The sequence below is a fragment of the Gossypium hirsutum genome, chromosome A08, assembly GCF_007990345.1.
Source record: "Gossypium hirsutum isolate 1008001.06 chromosome A08, Gossypium_hirsutum_v2.1, whole genome shotgun sequence".
Lineage (NCBI taxonomy): Eukaryota > Viridiplantae > Streptophyta > Magnoliopsida > Malvales > Malvaceae > Gossypium > Gossypium hirsutum.
In genome coordinates, this window is record NC_053431.1 from 1,635,275 (window position 1) to 1,654,089 (window position 18,815).

Here is an 18,815-nt window from a genome sequence, read left to right on the forward strand (position 1 = left end):
AATATATAAAAAAAGTATATTTTAAACTATAAAGATTATATATAAATATGTATATATTTATAAGAATGAAAACATGTATATAGATCTATAGATATGTACATAAGTTATAAAATGTATGAAAATATATAAGTATATATATATTATAAGAATAATGCATGTATGTCATACAAATATATGCATATATATATATATACGTACCAAAGGTTTAAATAAAATAAATAATAATAAATAGGAAGAAATAATAATAATAATGATAATAATAATAATAATAATAAATTTATTAAGAAAATATAAAAAAAATAAAAAGGACTAAACTAAAGATCTAAACGAAATTCGGGGTCAAAACATAAATAAATTAAAGCGGAGGGACTATTCTGAATGCGCATATAAAAAGCGGGGGACTGGATGGGAAATAACCCTTGTCGATTAAACGACACAGTTCCAACGAAGTCAATGCGCATAGTCCAGGGACCGAACTGAAACAGAAGCAGAAATCGATGCCAAAATTGCAAATATAAAAAGAAGACCGCATTAAAAAGATAAGAAATGCTGAGGGACCAAGGCAGGAATTATCCCAGGAGTCAAAAACGCGCGGGTCAGAGCTCAATACGGCGCCGTTTTGGAGTTACTGATCAGACTCCAAACGGCGTCGTTTCACATCATACAATAGCCCCCCCCCCAAAACCTAATCTGGTAGCCTACACTCATCCTTTAACAAAAGAAAAAAAGAAACAAAGAAAACAGAGAGCCAAATGCTCTCTCCTCCGCGCCGTTCCGACAACAGGCCGCTCGAGAGCCCCCCCTCGCCTTCGCCTATTCAACTCCGACTTACCAGGAGGAGAAGAAGGCTTCATCGGCGCCGTTTCTTAAACAATGATGGCGTTCAAACGGCCCTCGACCTTAGCCCGTTCTCCGATGGCGACGAGGAGGGCCAAGATCGCGACCACAAGGTAATCTCCCTCCCTTTTAAACTTTGTTTTTTTGTTCTTTTTCTAAGATGAATCAAAATCAAAACCGAAAAGAAAACCCAAAAAAAAGAAAAAGAAAAACGGAAGAAACCAGTGAGCCTTTCGAAAATCACCTTTTTTTTTATTGATTTCCTGTTCTTTTGATACAATATGCGCCTCCCTTTTTTTTTAGATTCCAGAAAATGGCCTTTTATACCCAAGATAAAACAAAACCAATATTACAATCAAAATGTATTTTTTATCTGCTGTTGTTTTCTATTTTTGCGTTTTTTTGTGTCCTCTGTTGCTTTGTGTTGCAGGTGTTGATGAAGCTAGTAGGTGCGGATGGGACGCGACAAATGATGGTGGCGTAGAGGGTCAAGGGTGCGGGGTACGGCGACGGCGCCAGAAGGCCGAAGGTCTAAAGACCATAGATGCGGCGCTAGGGTTTCTTTTCTGAAACCCTAGCTTAGCTTTGAGGGGGTTGGGCTAGTTGGGTCTTGTTTTGGGCTCCGGGTTAGGCTAGGTCTAGGTGGGTTTGGAATTGGGCCAAGGCAAATTGGGTAATGGAATTAGGGCAAAATTGGGCTGTACAGCTGCCCCTCTTTGCTCGTTATCGTGTAACGAGAATGGAGCAAAGACTGAAAAAGACCAATTTTGCCCGGTCTCGCCGAGTCTTGACTTCTTGATGTTTTCTTCTTCAAGTAGCCCCATTCCAGTTCACTGTGTCTTGTCGCTTCGATCTACTGCACTTCAGGGAGATCTGACTTGTAGCTTCAATCTTCTTTTGCAGCAACTTTATGGGGACGAGATTTGTGGTTTTATTCTATTCCACTGCATCTTCAGGGAAATAAGACCTGATGCGATCTACTCTGCTGTAACCTCGGAGAGATAAGATCCTTTATTTTAATCCGCTCCACTGTAACTTCAGGGAGATAGGATAGTGTCTTCAATCTGCTCCGCTGTAATCTCAGTGAGATAAGATTTCTGGCCTCGATCTGCTCCACTGTAACCTCAGGGAGATAAGATCTGAAATTTTTTAGTCTGTTCCACTGTAATCTCAGGGAAATAAGACCTGGTGCGATCTGCTCTACTGTAACTTCAGAGAGATAAGATCCTTTAATCCGCTCCACTGTAACTTCAGGGAGATAGGATTACTATATTCAATCTGCTCCGCTGTAATCTCAGGGAGATAAGATCTGCAATTCTTTGGTCTGTTCCACCGTAATCTCAGGGGAATAAGACCTTTTATAATGACCCTAATTATGCTTAATGATTAAGATGACATTATCAAAATGAAACAAATGCTCCTAACTAGATGTGTATGAATGACATGCAAAATGTCATGAAAACGATTCCTTAATGCTTAGGTTATCATCACACAAAAGCTTATTAAGGCTTTATCACTGACGCGCTACACCGCCTTCTTGCTCGGTTAGCATATCCAAAGAAACACTTAATCTGATTGCCCCCCACTGTGCACGTCAAAGTTCAATCCACTGGGACATAAAATTTGTACCATCAATCTCCCATTGTAACCCAAGGGTGGAAAGGTATGGCTTTTCTCAATCTCCTCCTATCGCAATTCAATGACATTGAATGTGAAACTCTTTGGTCCTTTACCTCATCCCCAAGGTGTCATACCAAATGCTCATGCACAAATGCAAAATTTTCTTCTCATAGAAGACCTTTTCTTCTTGTCTGGTAAACATCGTTTTTTGGTTCATTGAAGCTTTGCCACCAACACGACATCTTGTCATTTTGTTCAATCAATGTTTAGACAACAAAATCTGAAAAGGTAGTCTTTAACTTAGACTCTTCCTTTTTAGATACCTCCAACCTTTAAAATTGGCGCGTTCTAAACAATAGTCCTGTTTCAGGTTCCTATATTATTTAGAACTTTTCAGAGTAATATGCAAAACCTCCGTTGTGAACGTTTTATTAGTCCATTAATCATTATTCCAATGCAACATGTTTGCAAAAAGGTCATAATAATAGATAAAAATAAAGTTGGTTCTGATCATAACTCAAATAAAACATCAAAGATGGCGAAAGAAAGGTAACAAAGAAGTGGATTGAGAATGTGGATTTTCACAAAAGGAAAGGAAGAAATAATGTATTTTCAAGAATACACATAAGAACTAGGTGCCTCAGTTATCGCAGATTGAGTTTCTCTGTACAAACTTTCCGAAGACCCTTCTGAGTTTGACAGGTGTTCAGGAGATCTGCAATTGCTTCAAGACGTTGCATATCCTTTCTTGTTGGTTCAAGTAAAGGAAGATCATCATATCCCCCCCCGATCAAAATTTGATCCGCTCCAGTCCTGATGTTCCAATCCTGCCCAATACTTGAGTCGCCCTTTTCGGGTTTTCGACTCAAGCCCTCTTTGGTCTCAAAGTGCCCTTTACGGGTTTTCACCTTAGCCTCTCCAAAGTCCCCTTTTTTTTTTTTTTTTTAGAAAGCAAAGCGCCCTTCTCGGGTTTCACTTTGGTTCCCCCTTCTTTCAAGTGAAGTATTTCTTGACGGAGTCTGCGTTTACAGGATTTGGTAAACTTTTGCCATCCATCTCGCATAGGATCAAAGCTCCCCCGGAAAATGCCTTCTTTACAACATAAGGGCCTTCCCAATTTGGCATCCATTTTCCTCTAAAATCTTTTTGCATAGGAAGAATCTTTTTTAGTACCAAGTCTCCTTCACGAAATTCTCGGGGGCGAACTTTTTATTATAGGCTCGCATCATTCGTTTCTGGTACATTTGCCCATGGTGAATAGCCCTTAGCCTCTTTTCCTCTATTAGGTTCAACTGATCGTACCGAGATTGGATCCAATCGGCTTCATCCAACTGTAGCTCAGATAACACCCGTAGAGAAGGGATTTCAACTTCAATGGGTAATACTGCCTCCATTCCATAAACCAGAGAAAAAGGCGTTGCCCCAGTAGAAGTTCTAACAGATGTTCGATAGGCAAGGAGAGCAAATGATAATTTCTCATGCCAATCCTTGTAGGTTTCAGTCATTTTCCCCACAATCCTTTTAATGTTTTTATTAGCCGCCTCCACTGCACCATTCATTTTTGGACGATACGGTGATGAGTTATGATGCTTGATTTTAAATTTGCCACAAACTTCAGCTATTGTGCTATTATTCAAGTTCATCGCATTGTCAGATATGATCCTCTCAGGCATTCCATATCGACAAATAATCTCCTTCTTCAAGAATTTGCTAACTACTGCTTTCGTGACATTTGCATATGAAGCAGCCTCCACCCACTTGGTAAAGTAATCAATTACTACGAAGATGAAGCGATGCCCATTAGAAGCCTTTGGTGATATTGGCCCAATAACATCCATACCCCACATGGAAAACGGCCAAGGAGAGGTCATGACGTGAAGAGGTGAAGGGGGCGCGTGTATTTTGTCTCCGTAAATCTGGCACTTGTGGCACTTCCTGGCATGATCAATACAATCTCCTTCCATGGTGGGCCAATAGTACCCAAATCTCATGATCTGTCTGGCCATCGTGAAACCACTGGCGTGCGTCCCACAAATACCCTCATGGACTTCTTCCAAAATTTTCTTGGCTTCCACAGCATCCACACATCTTAACAGTACTTGATCCTTCCTTCTTTTATATAACACTTCTCCATCTAAGACATATTCAATGGCTATCTTTCTCAGAGTCCTTTTGTCATTCTCTGTCGCTTGATCAGGGTATTCCTGATTCTTCACATATTGTAGGATACTCTGATACCAAGGACAATCATCTTTTCCCTCCTCCTCAATATTGCAGCAATTAGCCGGGGTCTCAGAGATACTCATCTGAACAGGCCTCATTGCCTCAAGTCTATTCACCTGAATCATCGAAGCTAGAGTAGCTAATGCATCAGCCATTTGGTTTTCCTCCCGTGGGAGGTAATAGAAGGTGATATCGTCAAACTCCTCAGCCAATTCAAGAACTAGTTTTCTATAACCGATTAGCTTAGGATCTCTAGTCTCCCACTCCCCTTTGAGTTGGTATATCACCAACGCTGAATCCCCGTATACTCTCAGTACTTTGATGTTCCGTTCAATGGCTGCACGAATACCCATAATACATGCTTCATATTCTGCCATGTTATTTGTACAATCGAAGTCCAACTTGCTAGCAACAGGATAATGATCTCCACTTGGGGATACCAAAACTGCCCCAACTCCATTACCCGTAGCATTTGAAGCTCCATCAAAATTTAGCTTCCATACATGGTCCATTTGAGGATTTTCTTCAGTATTTGCCACATACATCAAGTCCTCGTTTGGAAAATCGAAGTTCAAAGATTCATAGTCCTCCAAGGCTCTACTAGCTAGGAAATCGGCTATCGCACTTCCTTTATGGCCTTCTGACTGACATATACTATATCAAATTCTGAGAGCAAGATCTGCCATCTAGCCATTCTCCCGTTCAAAGCAGTCGATTCCATCATATACTTTAAAGGATCTAACTTTGAAATCAGCCAAGTCGTGTGATACAACATATACTGCCTCAGTCTTCGGGTCGCCCAGATTAGAGCACAACACAACTTCTCAATTGATGAGTACCTCATTTCGCAATCGGTAAATTTCTTACTGAGGTAGTATATTGCTCTTTCTTTCCTTCCCGTCTCATCATGTTGGCCCAATACGCATCCCATGGAATTCTCCAACACTGTTAGATACAATATCAATGGCCTATCTGGACTTGGAGGTGATAAGACTGGGGTATTAGCCAAGTACTGCTTTATCTTATCGAAAGCCTCCTGACACTCCTCATTCCATTCACCCGGATTATGTTTCTTTAAGAGCCGGAATACTGGATCACATTTCTCTGTCAGTTGTGAGATGAACCGAGCAATGTAATTCAGCCTCCCTAGGAAACCTCGAACCTCCTTCTGAGTGCGCGGGGGAGGTAAATCTCGTATTGCCTTTACTTTGTCTGGGTCAACCTCAATCCCTTTTTGCTAACTATGAAGCCTAATAACTTCCCTGATCTGGCTCCAAACGTGCATTTGGCCGGGTTAAGCTTGAGCTGGAATTTCTTTAATCTCAAAAATAACCTTTTCAAGACCTGAACATGCTCTTCTTCCGTTCTAGACTTCGCGATCATATCGTCAACATAGACTTCGATCTCCTTGTGCATCATGTCGTGAAACAAAGTCACCATAGCTCTTTGATACGTTGCTCCCGCATTCTTCAATCCGAAGGGCATTACCTTGTAACAGAATGTTCCCCATAAGGTAATGAATGTGGTTTTTCTCATGTCTCCAGGATGCATCTTTATCTGATTGTATCCAGAGAAACCGTCCATGAAAGAAAACAATGAATAGCCTGCCGTGTTATCTACCAAAGTATCAATGTGAGGCAGTGGAAAGTTGTCCTTTGGACTAGCCTTGTTCAAATCCCTATAATCCACACACATTCGTACCTTTCCATCTTTTTTGGGAACGGGGACGATGTTGGCTACCCAATCCGAATACTTGACCTCTTGTAAGAATCCCGCGTCGAATTGTCTTTTGACTTCTTCTCTTATTTTCAACACAATGTCAGGTCTCATTCTCCTGAGCTTCTGTTGAACGGGTTTACAATCCTCCTTTATGGGCAGACGATGCACCACAATGTTAGTACTTAGCCCAGGCATATCTTGGTACGACCACGCGAAAACATCCTTGAATTCTCGGAGCAAATTAATGAGGTCTTGCCTTGTCTTTGCGGTGATTTCAGTTCCAATCTTCACCTCCTTTCCATCCTCTAGGCTCACTATTTCTAATGATTCCCTATGAGGTAGGATATGCTTATCCTCTTGTTCCACCATTCTTAACAAGTCCGGAGATGCATCATAATCTTCGTCATTTTCAAAGTCGCAGGATTCCTCTAAACACACTTCTTGCTCAAAAATAGGCTCCGCGTTCGAGGCAGCGTCACTCATGTCATTGATATCTGAAGACCTATGAGGGCATATCAAAGAATATACCAGGAATATAAATTTATGAACATGTTTGTGCAAAAGAATTACAAATGAAAGAATTATTTGTAAGACAATCAACCAAATGAAAAATATAAAAGGCAAAAAGAAAAAAGACTGGTTGAGATGAACGTAGACACGTATTTCATTAAAATAATGATATTTAGGCCCAATGCCTATTTCACAAAAGATTTCATATCGTTTTTAGGCCAACAAACAACAGGAATGTTTTGAGCATTACTCTGAATAAGCCCTAAAGACTACAGGGATTTCTTCAGCAGTCCAATTGTTTAGCTCGCTTCCAGGCTCATAAGGGCAGATCTCCAACAAAGCCCTCCTTTCCGTTGCTTCTATGGCGTTGGTATAAACATCTTCCAACATTCCTCCCATGCCGCTACCGGACACTCCACATTCAGAATGAATAAATCCTCCCGACACAAAAGATGTAGATATGTGGGGAAAGGTTAAAGGCTCACACTTAGCTTCATGTCCATTCAAACGCGCCCTCCTTCTCTCTTGTCTCTTCTCTACTTCTTTCTTCTTCTGTTTCACGTCTGGCCTGTACCCTAAACCAAATCTATCAAACTTTTCCTTCGGCATTGGTGCCTCAATCCTTCCCTGAAGATATTTTCCCAATCCTTTCCCGGGTAAGGCTCCTCTTCCTACCATCAACCGCAATCCCATCTCAGTGGTCCTGGATATTTTCGGTACTGGAATTCTATTTCCCTCCGCAATAAACATCGCGTTCACGAATTCTAACGACCGAAAAGAACATTCTAGTGCCTCATCGTTGATGTCCACATAAGGTGCATCGCTAGTCATCATTGCGATAATATCCTCCTCTGCATCTATTGTTACCAAACGATCCTCCGATACCAACTTCACCTTCTGATGTAATGATGAAGGTACTGCCCCTGCTGAGTGTATCCATGGTCTCCCCAATAGACAGTTGTAGGAGGGTTTAATATCCATTACCAATAAATCCACCTCATAAGTGACTGGGCCGATCCTTAATGGCACCTCAATTCTCCCCATAACCTCCTTTTTTGTTCCATCAAATGCCCTTACTATGCTCTGGCATGCTTTCATGTGCGAACTGTCTATTGGTAATCGACTAAGAGTGGACAAAGGCAATACATTTAGTGCAGATCCATTATCAACCAAGGCCCCCGGGAGTGTGTACCCTTTGCATCGGACAGTAACGTGCAGGGCTTTAGTAGAACCTCTACCTCCGGATGGTATTTCATCATTATTGAAGAAGATAAAATTGTCAGCACCAATATTGTTGATCAACCGATCCAACTTGTTTACCGAAATATCGTCAGCCACATATGTTTCGTTTAGCACCTTTAAGAGTGCATTCCGATGTACTTCTGAGTTTAAGAGTAAAGCTAATACCGAAATGCGGGCTGGCTGTTTGTGCAGTTGCTCCACAACACTGTATTTGCTGTGTTTCAAAAACTTTAAAAACTCCTTTGCCTCCTCTTCTTTTATTGGTTCATTTACCAATGGCTCAACTTCTACTGCTTTCCCTTTCCTCTGCTCTTTCTTCCAATCCTCTTCCCTGGGCGACTCTGCTTGAGCGTCATATCCTTTTCCATTGCGCGCGTAAGAACCTATTCCCTGATTTCTTTCTGCTTCTTTTCCCAAAATGGTCACATTACACCCGTAATTCCACGGCACCATTTTGTTATCTTATAAGAGAAATTTGATAGTTTCTGGATTACAATTTTCGGCGTTACCTGAGCCCTAACCTCATTACCCTTAGGGCGTGAGATAATGACCACAGGATGATTTATTTTGGAGCCTTTGTTCCCAACTCTGTCGCGCATATGCTCCTCATTTCTTTCACATCTTCATAAAACCTCATCTCCTTGTTATCCATCATGCTTTGAACCAAGGCATTGAATCCTTCACATTCTTGGATTTCGTGCCCTGCTTTATGGTGAAATTCACAGTAATTTCCCATCTCCTGCCCTTCCTCAGAATCTGAAATAACCAAACCTCTTTTCGCCATTTCTTTCCAGACCCATTTCAATGAAGTTTTTACTTCAGCAATGTCAGTCTTGACTTCTTCTCCCGTACCTTCGCTAACCATATTCACCCCCTTATCTGCGTGATTAGGTAACGGATTCTTTGCGTTAGGTGAGTCGTCAAGTTTGACAACACCTAAATTGATAAGTCCTTCTACTACCTTCTTGAAGGCAGTACAATTTTCTATCGAGTGCCCAGAAATTCCCGCATGATAATCACATTGCGCGTTCGTATCATACCATTTTGGATACGGGGGTTGTAGAGGACTCAAGTAACGAGGAGCAACAACATGTGCATCGAATAAAGTCTGATACAACTCCTTGTATGACATCGGGATTGGCGTGAATTGGGGCTTTTCAGTAGTTTGCCTAGCTCCCGACTCTTGTCTTGATGATCCCTGTTGATTAGCAACCACTTTCTTTGGCTGATTCACGTAATTGACCTACCATAAGTATTCACATTATTCACTTCATTTTCTCTTTTCCTCGGGGGTGCCCTCCTATTATTTTCTCCTCCATCTATTTTTCCACTTTTAATGGCATGCTCAATCATTTCACCATTCATGATTATATCTGAGAAATTTCTTGAAGCGCTTCCTAACATGTGAGTGATGAACGGGGCTTTCAAAGTATTAATAAAAAGCGTCGTCATCTCCTTTTCCAAAAGCGGTGGTTGCACCTGAACCGCCACCTCTCGCCACCTCTGCGCATATTGTCTGAAGCTTTCGTTCGATTTCTTCTCTAAATTTTGCAGAGTTATCCTATCAGGCATCATTTCTGAGACATGATTGTATTGTCTCAAGAAAGCCTGTGCTAAATCCCTCCAAGTAGCAATTTTAGCTCGGCTCAGCTGATTGTACCACTTTGACGCCGCTCCCGTAAGACTTTCCTGAAAGCAATGTATTAATAATTGATCATTATTAATATGCCCCGTCATTCTTCTACAAAACATAGTAATATGGGATCCTGGGCAACTAGTCCCGTTGTATTTCTCGAATTCCGGCATCTTAAATTTGTAAGGGAGCACCAAGTCCGGAACCAAGCTCAGATCCTTTGCATCTGTTCCATAGCTTTCGATGCTTTCTATTGCCCTAAACTTCTCTTCTATCCATTTCCATTTCTCCTTAAATTGTTTTGGAAATTCCTCCTTCGCCTTGTCCTTTTCAACCATCTCGTCTAGATCTGGGACCGCAATATTATTCGGGCTATCACCGGGATTAAAGCCCCTCCGGTTGAAAATTCGTTGGGATTGAAGCATCGCCTTGAAACTGCTGGGTCTAACCGACACAGAGGGTCTCCGCGAATGCAGCTCGGCTGTACTTGCGCATGTGGAGGCGTGAAACCTGGAGGATAAAGTGGTTCACCATTGTTTTCTTCTTCACTAACAATCACAGGACCTTTACCCTTATCTACTCCCTTCAATAATTGCGTCATCTTAGCCACCAGATCATTTTGGGACTCCTCCATCTTTTGCACCATGTCACGCTGAATCTTTTCTATTTGCTCTTTCATTTGCGCCTGCAACTGGTCTTGCATTTCTTTCTGAAGTCGCTCTAGCTTCTCCAACCTTTGGTCCATAATTTTTGCCTTAGCTCGGGTGCCGTAACTTTGTTGGTTTTCCAGGTTAACTGAAATGATTTTATTCAATTAGGTTTTTTAATGGTCATTAATGCATATGATGTGATGCAATGCATGAAAAGAATGCAAAGAAAAAGAGGCACTGATTCTAATTCAACTTCATTAGAAAACTTTACTAGATAAAGAGCTTCTTTACATAAAATAGACTACATATACGGCTTTGCCCTCACACTCAAAGCCTTAACCTTTCTAAGAAGCCAAGCTAATTCTCGGCCCCTATCCGACTCTGACTCATACTTCAAACTTAATAGATCAGCCTGAACCGCTAGAGTCTGCAGATGATCAGCTACTTCGCGCACTTGAGCCACCGCCTCTCCCATAATATAATCTCTTCTCTAATCTGCTCTTGAGACCGACGGAATTGTCTTTGCCACTGCTCATTATTTTCTTCCAGAAGCTCTATCCGGATTTCACTATTCTGCAATGCATTCTCTAGCTCTCCTATTTGTCCTTTTAATCTTCAATTTGTCTAAGCTCGCCCTTAATTCAACCGTAGCATTACGATTACAGTACTGGTGAAGCGATCTTTCTAGTTAGTTATCCGGACCTTCAACTCCGTCTTCTCATCTTGGCAAACTAGTAGACTCTTTCCCAAGGCGACTTCTCGAGCCCGAGTATCCTGAAATTTCTTTTCCCATTGATTAGCTCTCGTCTTTTCCTCCTGAATTTCTTGTCGCCATTGTTCTGGCGTTTTACCCAAGCCAGCAGTTCTTACCGACCTGCGCAACTTCTTGTAATCTGTCTTCAGGCTGTCTAAATCTTCTTCTGCTTTGTTCTTTCCTTTTCTCAATTTATCGGCCTCTAATCTTTGAATGTCCACATCCAGTCCTAACTGCATTTTTTCTTCCTCTAGTTGTTCTATCTTCTTCCCCATTCTAAACTCCTTTTTTCAAATTCTTGTTTGATGATTTCCATCTCAGAAGGCAAAACTTGTAAGCGTTCCTCTAAAGATCGAGCAGTTTCTGAATTTGACGCCGGGATGTTGTCGTTGATCCTTTGATCACGCCACTGACCATACTCGGGGGTAATTATCGGACCCACGGCTAAGATCTTCATTCGACGAGTTTGGTTCCAGGCACTAGATATTTCTCGAACCTTCTTCTTGTAATTGTCCCCCTATAGGAAAAATCACTATAAGCCAACCCCTGCGTTGCTGGTATGAATTGCCGTGATCTATACTGTCTTGATACGAGTAGAGGAGCATATCCGATAGCTCCCCATATCCCGAGCAGCGGAACCCAGTCAAAATCTCCACATCGGTACAATATCTCATCGGGAATTAACCAAGGAGCCCTCCATTCAATATCTTCATCCTGGAGATTCTGGAGTATCTCTATCCATTTTCCTTCTGAAATATCATCCCGTCTTGGCGTGGCCACCAATTCTCCTAGAGGGGAGTAGTTATCAGAGAATACCCGATAGGAGACCTTTTCGACCTTCCAGAAGTGGCTATGGAACCATGCCAATAAGAGCTGCGCGCATCCAATAAACCTTCCTCCCCTGCTTTTCGACACGCATTCAGGGATCTAAAAGTTTCAGCGAGTATTGCCGGAACCGGTGTCACCCCTTTACTAAGCCGATCAAACAAATCAGATACAGCCTCGTCTATGTGTCCTAAAGCTTTGGGGAAAACCACTAGTCCATAGATACCTAAAGCGAAGACATCGACCCTTTTCTTCAAGTCAGGATGTACAAGCACCAAATCTCGCAAACTTTTCCAAGGAACACATTTACTGTCGCCTTTCTGTTGGATCCGGGCAGCGACCCACTGCTCGCTCATCCCAGTGATGTTCATTAATTTCTTTAACAACGGAGGGACACAAGCAGCTCTGGAATAAGCCTTGTCGACTTGAATCTTTGGGCACCGAAGCAAGGTCGTATACTCCTCCACAGTAGGCGTTAAATCTACCTTCCCAAAAGTGAAACAACTGTAGGCAGGATTCCAAAACTGAGCAGGGCTCGGAATAAATACTTGTCCACTTTGACACTAAGCAGATAAGGTAGGTCACCGTATTACAATAGAACAGCTGCTTGGCCTCGACATCCCATTGATCCCAGACTTCTTTCATTTCTCGAAGGTCATTCTGGATTACACTGATACGGGTAAAATCCCACAATTCTGACAGTACCCTTGGTAAGACTATCGCCTTTCTCCCGCTGTGTCGTTTCAGCCCATATTCGCACAGCCGCATTATCCTCTACTTTATCAACAAACCCCTTTTCCATGATAAGCTTTCTACTGAGAAACTGAATGTAAATCGACACCTCTTTTAGAATGAAGATGCCATGCAATCACAACAAAGTAAATTAGCATTAAACACAGAATAAGATTTAAAATAAGCGACAATAAATACAACACTCATTTAGGTAAGCACTAAAAATTGGAGTAGCTCTACTTAGGTCAGTTCCTATGGCTATTACATGTGGTTTGGCTCTAAAGTTGGGTACCTGAACCATCAGATTCCTCGATCCTCACCCATTATAGGCTCATACGGACCAAGTTCGATTCAGGGGGATACATTTCCCTATGGCCATGCGGAGATGAAAATCTCACGAAGACATAGGTACGGATGTATCCCGGAAGCGATTCACTATCCCATGCGGAGGTGAAAACCTCACGAAGGCGTAGTTTCTCACTCCCACTTAAAAAGGTGTGACCAACGGTCATGCAATGCAATGCAGAAAGATATAAAAATTTAGAATACAAAACATGATAAAAACTATAACTCAAAACAAATGAAATGCAATGAGAGGATCGTATATTTAAACCAAATTTTAACTTTCGACAAAAAGACAAGAAATAATCAACTCATGGCTTGACTCTCTTATTTAAATTCCCCAGCGGAGTCGCCAAGCTGTTGACACCATTTTTGATGAAAACGGGGTCGACTTGGGTTTTGATGAAAACGAAAAAAACGGGAGTCGCCACCAATCCTTTTTGGGGTGTGATTGGGTCACCTTGGAAAGAGGTTGTTTTTAATAAATAATTTGATCTTATTAAAACAACGGTTTTGGTCTACGAAATTTAGGAAACGGGTTCGGGAGTCGGTTACGTACGAGGAAGGGTTAGCACCCTCGTAACGCCCAGAAATTGGTACCTAGTTGATTATCTAATGTCTTGATGTCGAAAATTGAGAACTTGAAAGAATTAAAAAAAATGCGATCCTAGCATTAAAGTTTTGGAAAAAGAAGTATATTTCACGTTAATCGAGAAAGAGAATCATATCCAGTAAGTTAGAATACAATGTCTCAAATTCCCGATACGCGAATAAAAAATGCTTATTTAAAAGATATTTTAGCCATCTCGGATTTAAAATGAGATCACGACCAGTAAGTTAGGACGCGACTCTTTTTAAGATCCCGGGATCATTTAAAATTTGAGCTTGAAAAGATTCGTGCATTTAGATTTATCGAGAAAAACGAAACCCAGTAAGTTAGGGCACGATTTTCTCGATTCCAAACACGAAATGCTATTTTTTGAAAAAATAAATTTTGTTATATCGAGTAAAAATAAAGCACAAAATCATAGTGAAAGCAAATTACATTATTTATGCATAGCAAGATCATAATGAACATGAAAATATAAAAACGATGCAAACAATAGCAATTAATTTGAACGATCAAATTTATAACATACAAAATAACACAATATAAAAAAAACGAATAAATTTAAATCATCCATTCAAAATAATGACAAAAATGAAATAAATAAATAGCAAATACAATTAAGTATAAAAAGATATATATAGACATGAGCTAAAATATGTGTATACATGAATTAATAAAATATATAAAGTATATTTTAATAAAATAAATTAATATACGTATATATAAAAACATGTACATATATGTAGATGTATAAAACTAATGGAATACGAAAATAAAGAAATACATATAAAAAGTAAGTGTATACATATTGTAAAGTAAAAGAAAAAAATATATATGTACAAATTAAAGTTTTAAAATATGAAAATATACATATGTATACAAATAAATACGTTAATTTATATACATGTTGAAAATATATTGAAAAGGTGTATGTATGTGGATTTTAAAAATATATAAAAAAGTATATTTTAAACTATAAAGATTATATATAAATATGTATATATTTATAAGAATGAAAACATGTATATAGATCTATAGATATGTACATAAGTTATAAAATGTATGAAAATATATAAGTATATATATATTATAAGAATAATGCATGTATGTCATACAAATATATGCATATATATATACGTACCAAAGGGTTTAAATAAAATAAATAAAATAAATAGGAAGAAATAATAATAATAATGATAATAATAATAATAATAATAAATTTATTAAGAAAATATAAAAAAATAAAAAGGACTAAACTAAAGATCTAAACGAAATTCGGGGTCAAAACATAAATAAATTAAAGCGGAGGGACTATTCTGAATGCGCATAGAAAAAGCGGGGGACTGGATGGGAAATAACCCTTGTCGATTAAACGACACAGTTCCAACGAAGTCAATGCGCATAGTCCAGGGACCGAACTGAAACAGAAGCAGAAATCGATGCCAAAATTGCAAATATAAAAAGAAGACCGCATTAAAAAGATAAGAAATGCTGAGGGACCAAGGCAGGAATTATCCCAGGAGTCAAAAACGCGCGGGTCAGAGCTCAATACGGCGCCGTTTTGGAGTTACTGATCAGACTCCAAACGGCGTCGTTTCACATCATACAATAGCCCCCCCCAAAACCTAATCTGGTAGCCTACACTCATCCTTTAACAAAAGAAAAAAAGAAACAAAGAAAACAGAGAGCCAAATGCTCTCTCCTCTGCGCCGTTCCGACAACAGGCCACTCGAGAGCCCCCCCTCGCCTTCGCCTATTCAACTCCGACTTACCAGGAGGAGAAGAAGGCTTCATCGGCGCCGTTTCTTAAACAATGATGGCGTTCAAACGGCCCTCGACCTTAGCCCGTTCTCCGATGGCGACGAGGAGGGCCAAGATCGCGACCACCAGGTAATCTCCCTCCCTTTTAAACTTTGTTTTTGTTCTTTTTCTAAGATGAATCAAAATCAAAACCGAAAAGAAAACCCAAAAAAAAGAAAAAGAAAAACGGAAGAAACCAGTGAGCCTTTCGAAAATCACCTTTTTTTTTATTGATTTCCTGTTTTTGATACAATATGCACCTCCTCCTCCCTGTTTTTAGATTCCAGAAAATGGCCTTTTATACCCAAGATAAAACAAAACCAATATTACAATCAAAATGTATTTTTTTATCTGCTGTTGTTTTCTATTTTTGCGTTTTTTTTGTGTCCTCTGTTGCTTTGTGTTGCAGGTGTTGATGAAGCTAGTAGGTGCGGATGGGACGCGACAAATGATGGTGGCGTAGAGGGTCAAGGGTGCGGGGTACGGCGACGGCGCCAGAAGGCCGAAGGTCTAAAGACCATAGATGCGGCGCTAGGGTTTCTTTTCTGAAACCCTAGCTTAGCTTTGAGGGGGTTGGGCTAGTTGGGTCTTGTTTTGGGCTCCGGGTTAGGCTAGGTCTAGGTGGGTTTGGAATTGGGCCAAGGCAAATTGGGTAATGGAATTAGGGCAAAATTGGGCTGTACATTTAGTATCGAGGAAAACTTGTGTCTTCTTCACCATAAGAATTAGACACCTTAACTTACGAATCTTGGCATGTCTTCTGCTGTGTTAAAAGTCACATTTTTCTCCCGATTTAATTTTTCATCACCGTAAAGAAATATTTTTCATTCCATTTTTAAATTTCACAATTGAATTTTTATCATGTTTATTTTTGTTTCGTGCATGATTTTTTATATCAAGCAATTATATTAAATTGAATTAAATTTGGAATCAATTTAAATTGGTTCATAAAGAAAAGTTTTTTCAAACACAAAAATCTAAGATATTGTTGAAGAGATATTGAATTCTATATCATTCAACTATTTAAAAAATATAATTTTTTTAAATAAATAATTTATTTATATATTTTTTAATAACATATTCCTTTATTCTAATATTAATAGCCACTTTTTATTATTACCCTACAAATTGAGGGGAGTATAGGACTTCAACCTACACTATAAATAATATAAATAATATAAAACAAAATATTATTATTATTTGATGCATACTATATTTAACTCCACAAACCTAATCAAATTGGAATTCAAAAACCTAAATCCTAATCAAATATTATTCTAAAACAAAAGCGCAAGATTTTTTGGTCTAAAATCTTCTAAACAATGTAATTCAAAGAAAACCCTAATCTTTAGTTCGTTCACTTTGTTCTTCCTCATCTTCTAGGCTTCTAGCTGTGACTGTCATTGCCAACCGAACTCCTTCGCCGCCATATTGAACTGCCGCCGAGTCCATGTAAAATAGACCAATGGCCACGGAAACGCCAAAGAAATCTGGGCCTCCTAAAATAGTTACTCTGAATAACGCATTGAAACTGGTAAATATCTCTTTCGCTTTTAATTCTAATGGTATTGATGAATTTTTCATGGTTTTCGATAAACATGATCTGGGTTTCTTGTTTTGACTATGTTAAAAGTCGTATTCATCATTGAATTAATTAATTATCTGGGTTTGAACGGTTGCGATTGTCTGGTATTTGGAAAGAAAAAAGAATACTTTGTTACTGATATATGATATGAAGATGGCGAGATTTGGTAATATACTTAGATGTTTGAAGAAGACCTTGGAGTCTTTAGGATCCTATTCTGGTTTACATTGCTTCAATCTATTTACTGGTTGATTGGGTTTCTCCATTGCTCACTAGATGGAATAATTTGCTGTGTTTATTGGGGATTTTGTGATTATGATAATAGTTTCTACTTGTAGACATTAACTGATTGAAAAAGGAAAAAAGAAAAAGCTTTGGATTAAAATAGAATCATGCATATTGGTCAACAAAAGAAAAAGAAGATTTAGCATGTTTTTGTGGGATTGAATTGGATCAGTATTATAGTTTATTATCATGATTATCCATCTTAAGCTTATTCCATATATTTACATAAGACACACATACAAAAAACACTTTATGTACTGCACTTCACTAAGGATGAGTTTGGATGGGCGATGCGTTTACCTACGGGTAGTGTAAAAACAGCGGTGGCGGTGAGATTAGATACTGTAACGATACTGTAGCGTAAGACAAAAAGTAAGCTAAACGCACTACACTGCACCGCCGCCCCAAACAAAGCCTAAGTGAGCATATTTTTTTTACCCTGTTGTGTCTCATGCAATATAGGAGTTCTAGTGCCATTGGTTGTTCCAGTTACTGTTCTTACTTTTTTGTGACCATCGACCAGTTTATTAGTTTAATATTAACTCAAGTGATATGCAGGCCGAACAATGGGTAAATAAGATGAATGGATCTGCAGAATATGAAGTAGTGGAAGCAGAACCAGAAGCTCGGCCAGAAAGGTCAGTGGGACTGTATTTATCATAGTCATGTTATGTATTCATGCACCGTTCTGATGTGTTTTTAACAGGCTTGGACTCGGAGCAAAAGTTCCGCGTCAATCAAAAGTTGGACTCTCTAACGACCCAGTTGAGAGAAAACTATCTGCTAAGTTGGGTGTTGGAAAAAGAAAAGTTTTCAAAAACCAGGATTCTACCACCCCTTCTAGTAAAGACATGGTCGATGAAGATGACGGTGATGAGGATTTAGATAGTAGAAGTAGCGCATTTTCTAAGAAGAGAGCAGTTCCTATGACTTCCCAGTTACAAGTAAAGAAAAAACCGAAATAACTTGTAGCTTTGGAATGCTTGAATGTAGCAAAATTCTATGACCTTTCTAGTTGGATTTAATGACTTGTAAACACTTTCCATAATGGAAATATGCAAGAAAAATTGAAGTTTTTGTTCTATAGATTGCTGTATTAGAAAAAAAAATATAAAAAGTTCTTATATGTTGAGAAGTTGCATTTATCATTTACATGTCATCCCTTATGGAATAAGAATTGAATTAATATCATTTCATTAAGACAACAAAACTATGAATAATGGATATGTCTTTGGGCATGGTGGAAAATGCTGCATCTCTTGAGGGCCTCTCCATTAGAGAAGGGTATTTGGTGAAATTTGACTTGGATCCTCTATAAGTAGTTTAGTGGCGTCCTTTGTCGGTTTCAAATGAATGGTTATGTTTAAAAAACGTTTCAGATGTCACTTTCTTTCCATTAATGACTTGAATTTCATTGTTCTAGTTGCTGACAATGTGTAGACAATGAC

General features: G+C 39.3%; 1 protein-coding gene across 1 annotated transcript; it reads left to right on the top strand.

Annotated features, from left to right (window-relative positions):
* The first annotated feature begins 16,639 nt into the window (after window positions 1-16,639).
* On the top strand, window positions 16,640-18,451 carry LOC107936012 (uncharacterized). The gene is made up of 3 exons (XM_016868650.2): window positions 16,640-17,031; window positions 17,926-18,005; window positions 18,074-18,451. Exons 1-3 carry the CDS (start codon window positions 16,963-16,965, stop codon window positions 18,330-18,332), a joined length of 408 nt encoding a protein of 135 aa, XP_016724139.1. The 5' UTR covers window positions 16,640-16,962; the 3' UTR covers window positions 18,333-18,451.
* The last annotated feature ends 364 nt before the right edge of the window (window positions 18,452-18,815 follow it).

What these genes read in the sequence shown, in the direction of transcription:
- LOC107936012 (XM_016868650.2), top strand. Translation starts at nt 16,963, where the DNA reads ATGGCCACGGAAACGCCAAAGAAATCTGGGCCTCCTAAAATAGTTACT. An exon ending in TGAATAACGCATTGAAACTG is followed by an intron (nt 17,032 to 17,925) that starts GTAAATATCTCT and finishes AGTGATATGCAG; the next exon opens with GCCGAACAATGGGTAAATAA. An exon ending in CCAGAAGCTCGGCCAGAAAG is followed by an intron (nt 18,006 to 18,073) that starts GTCAGTGGGACT and finishes TGTTTTTAACAG; the next exon opens with GCTTGGACTCGGAGCAAAAG.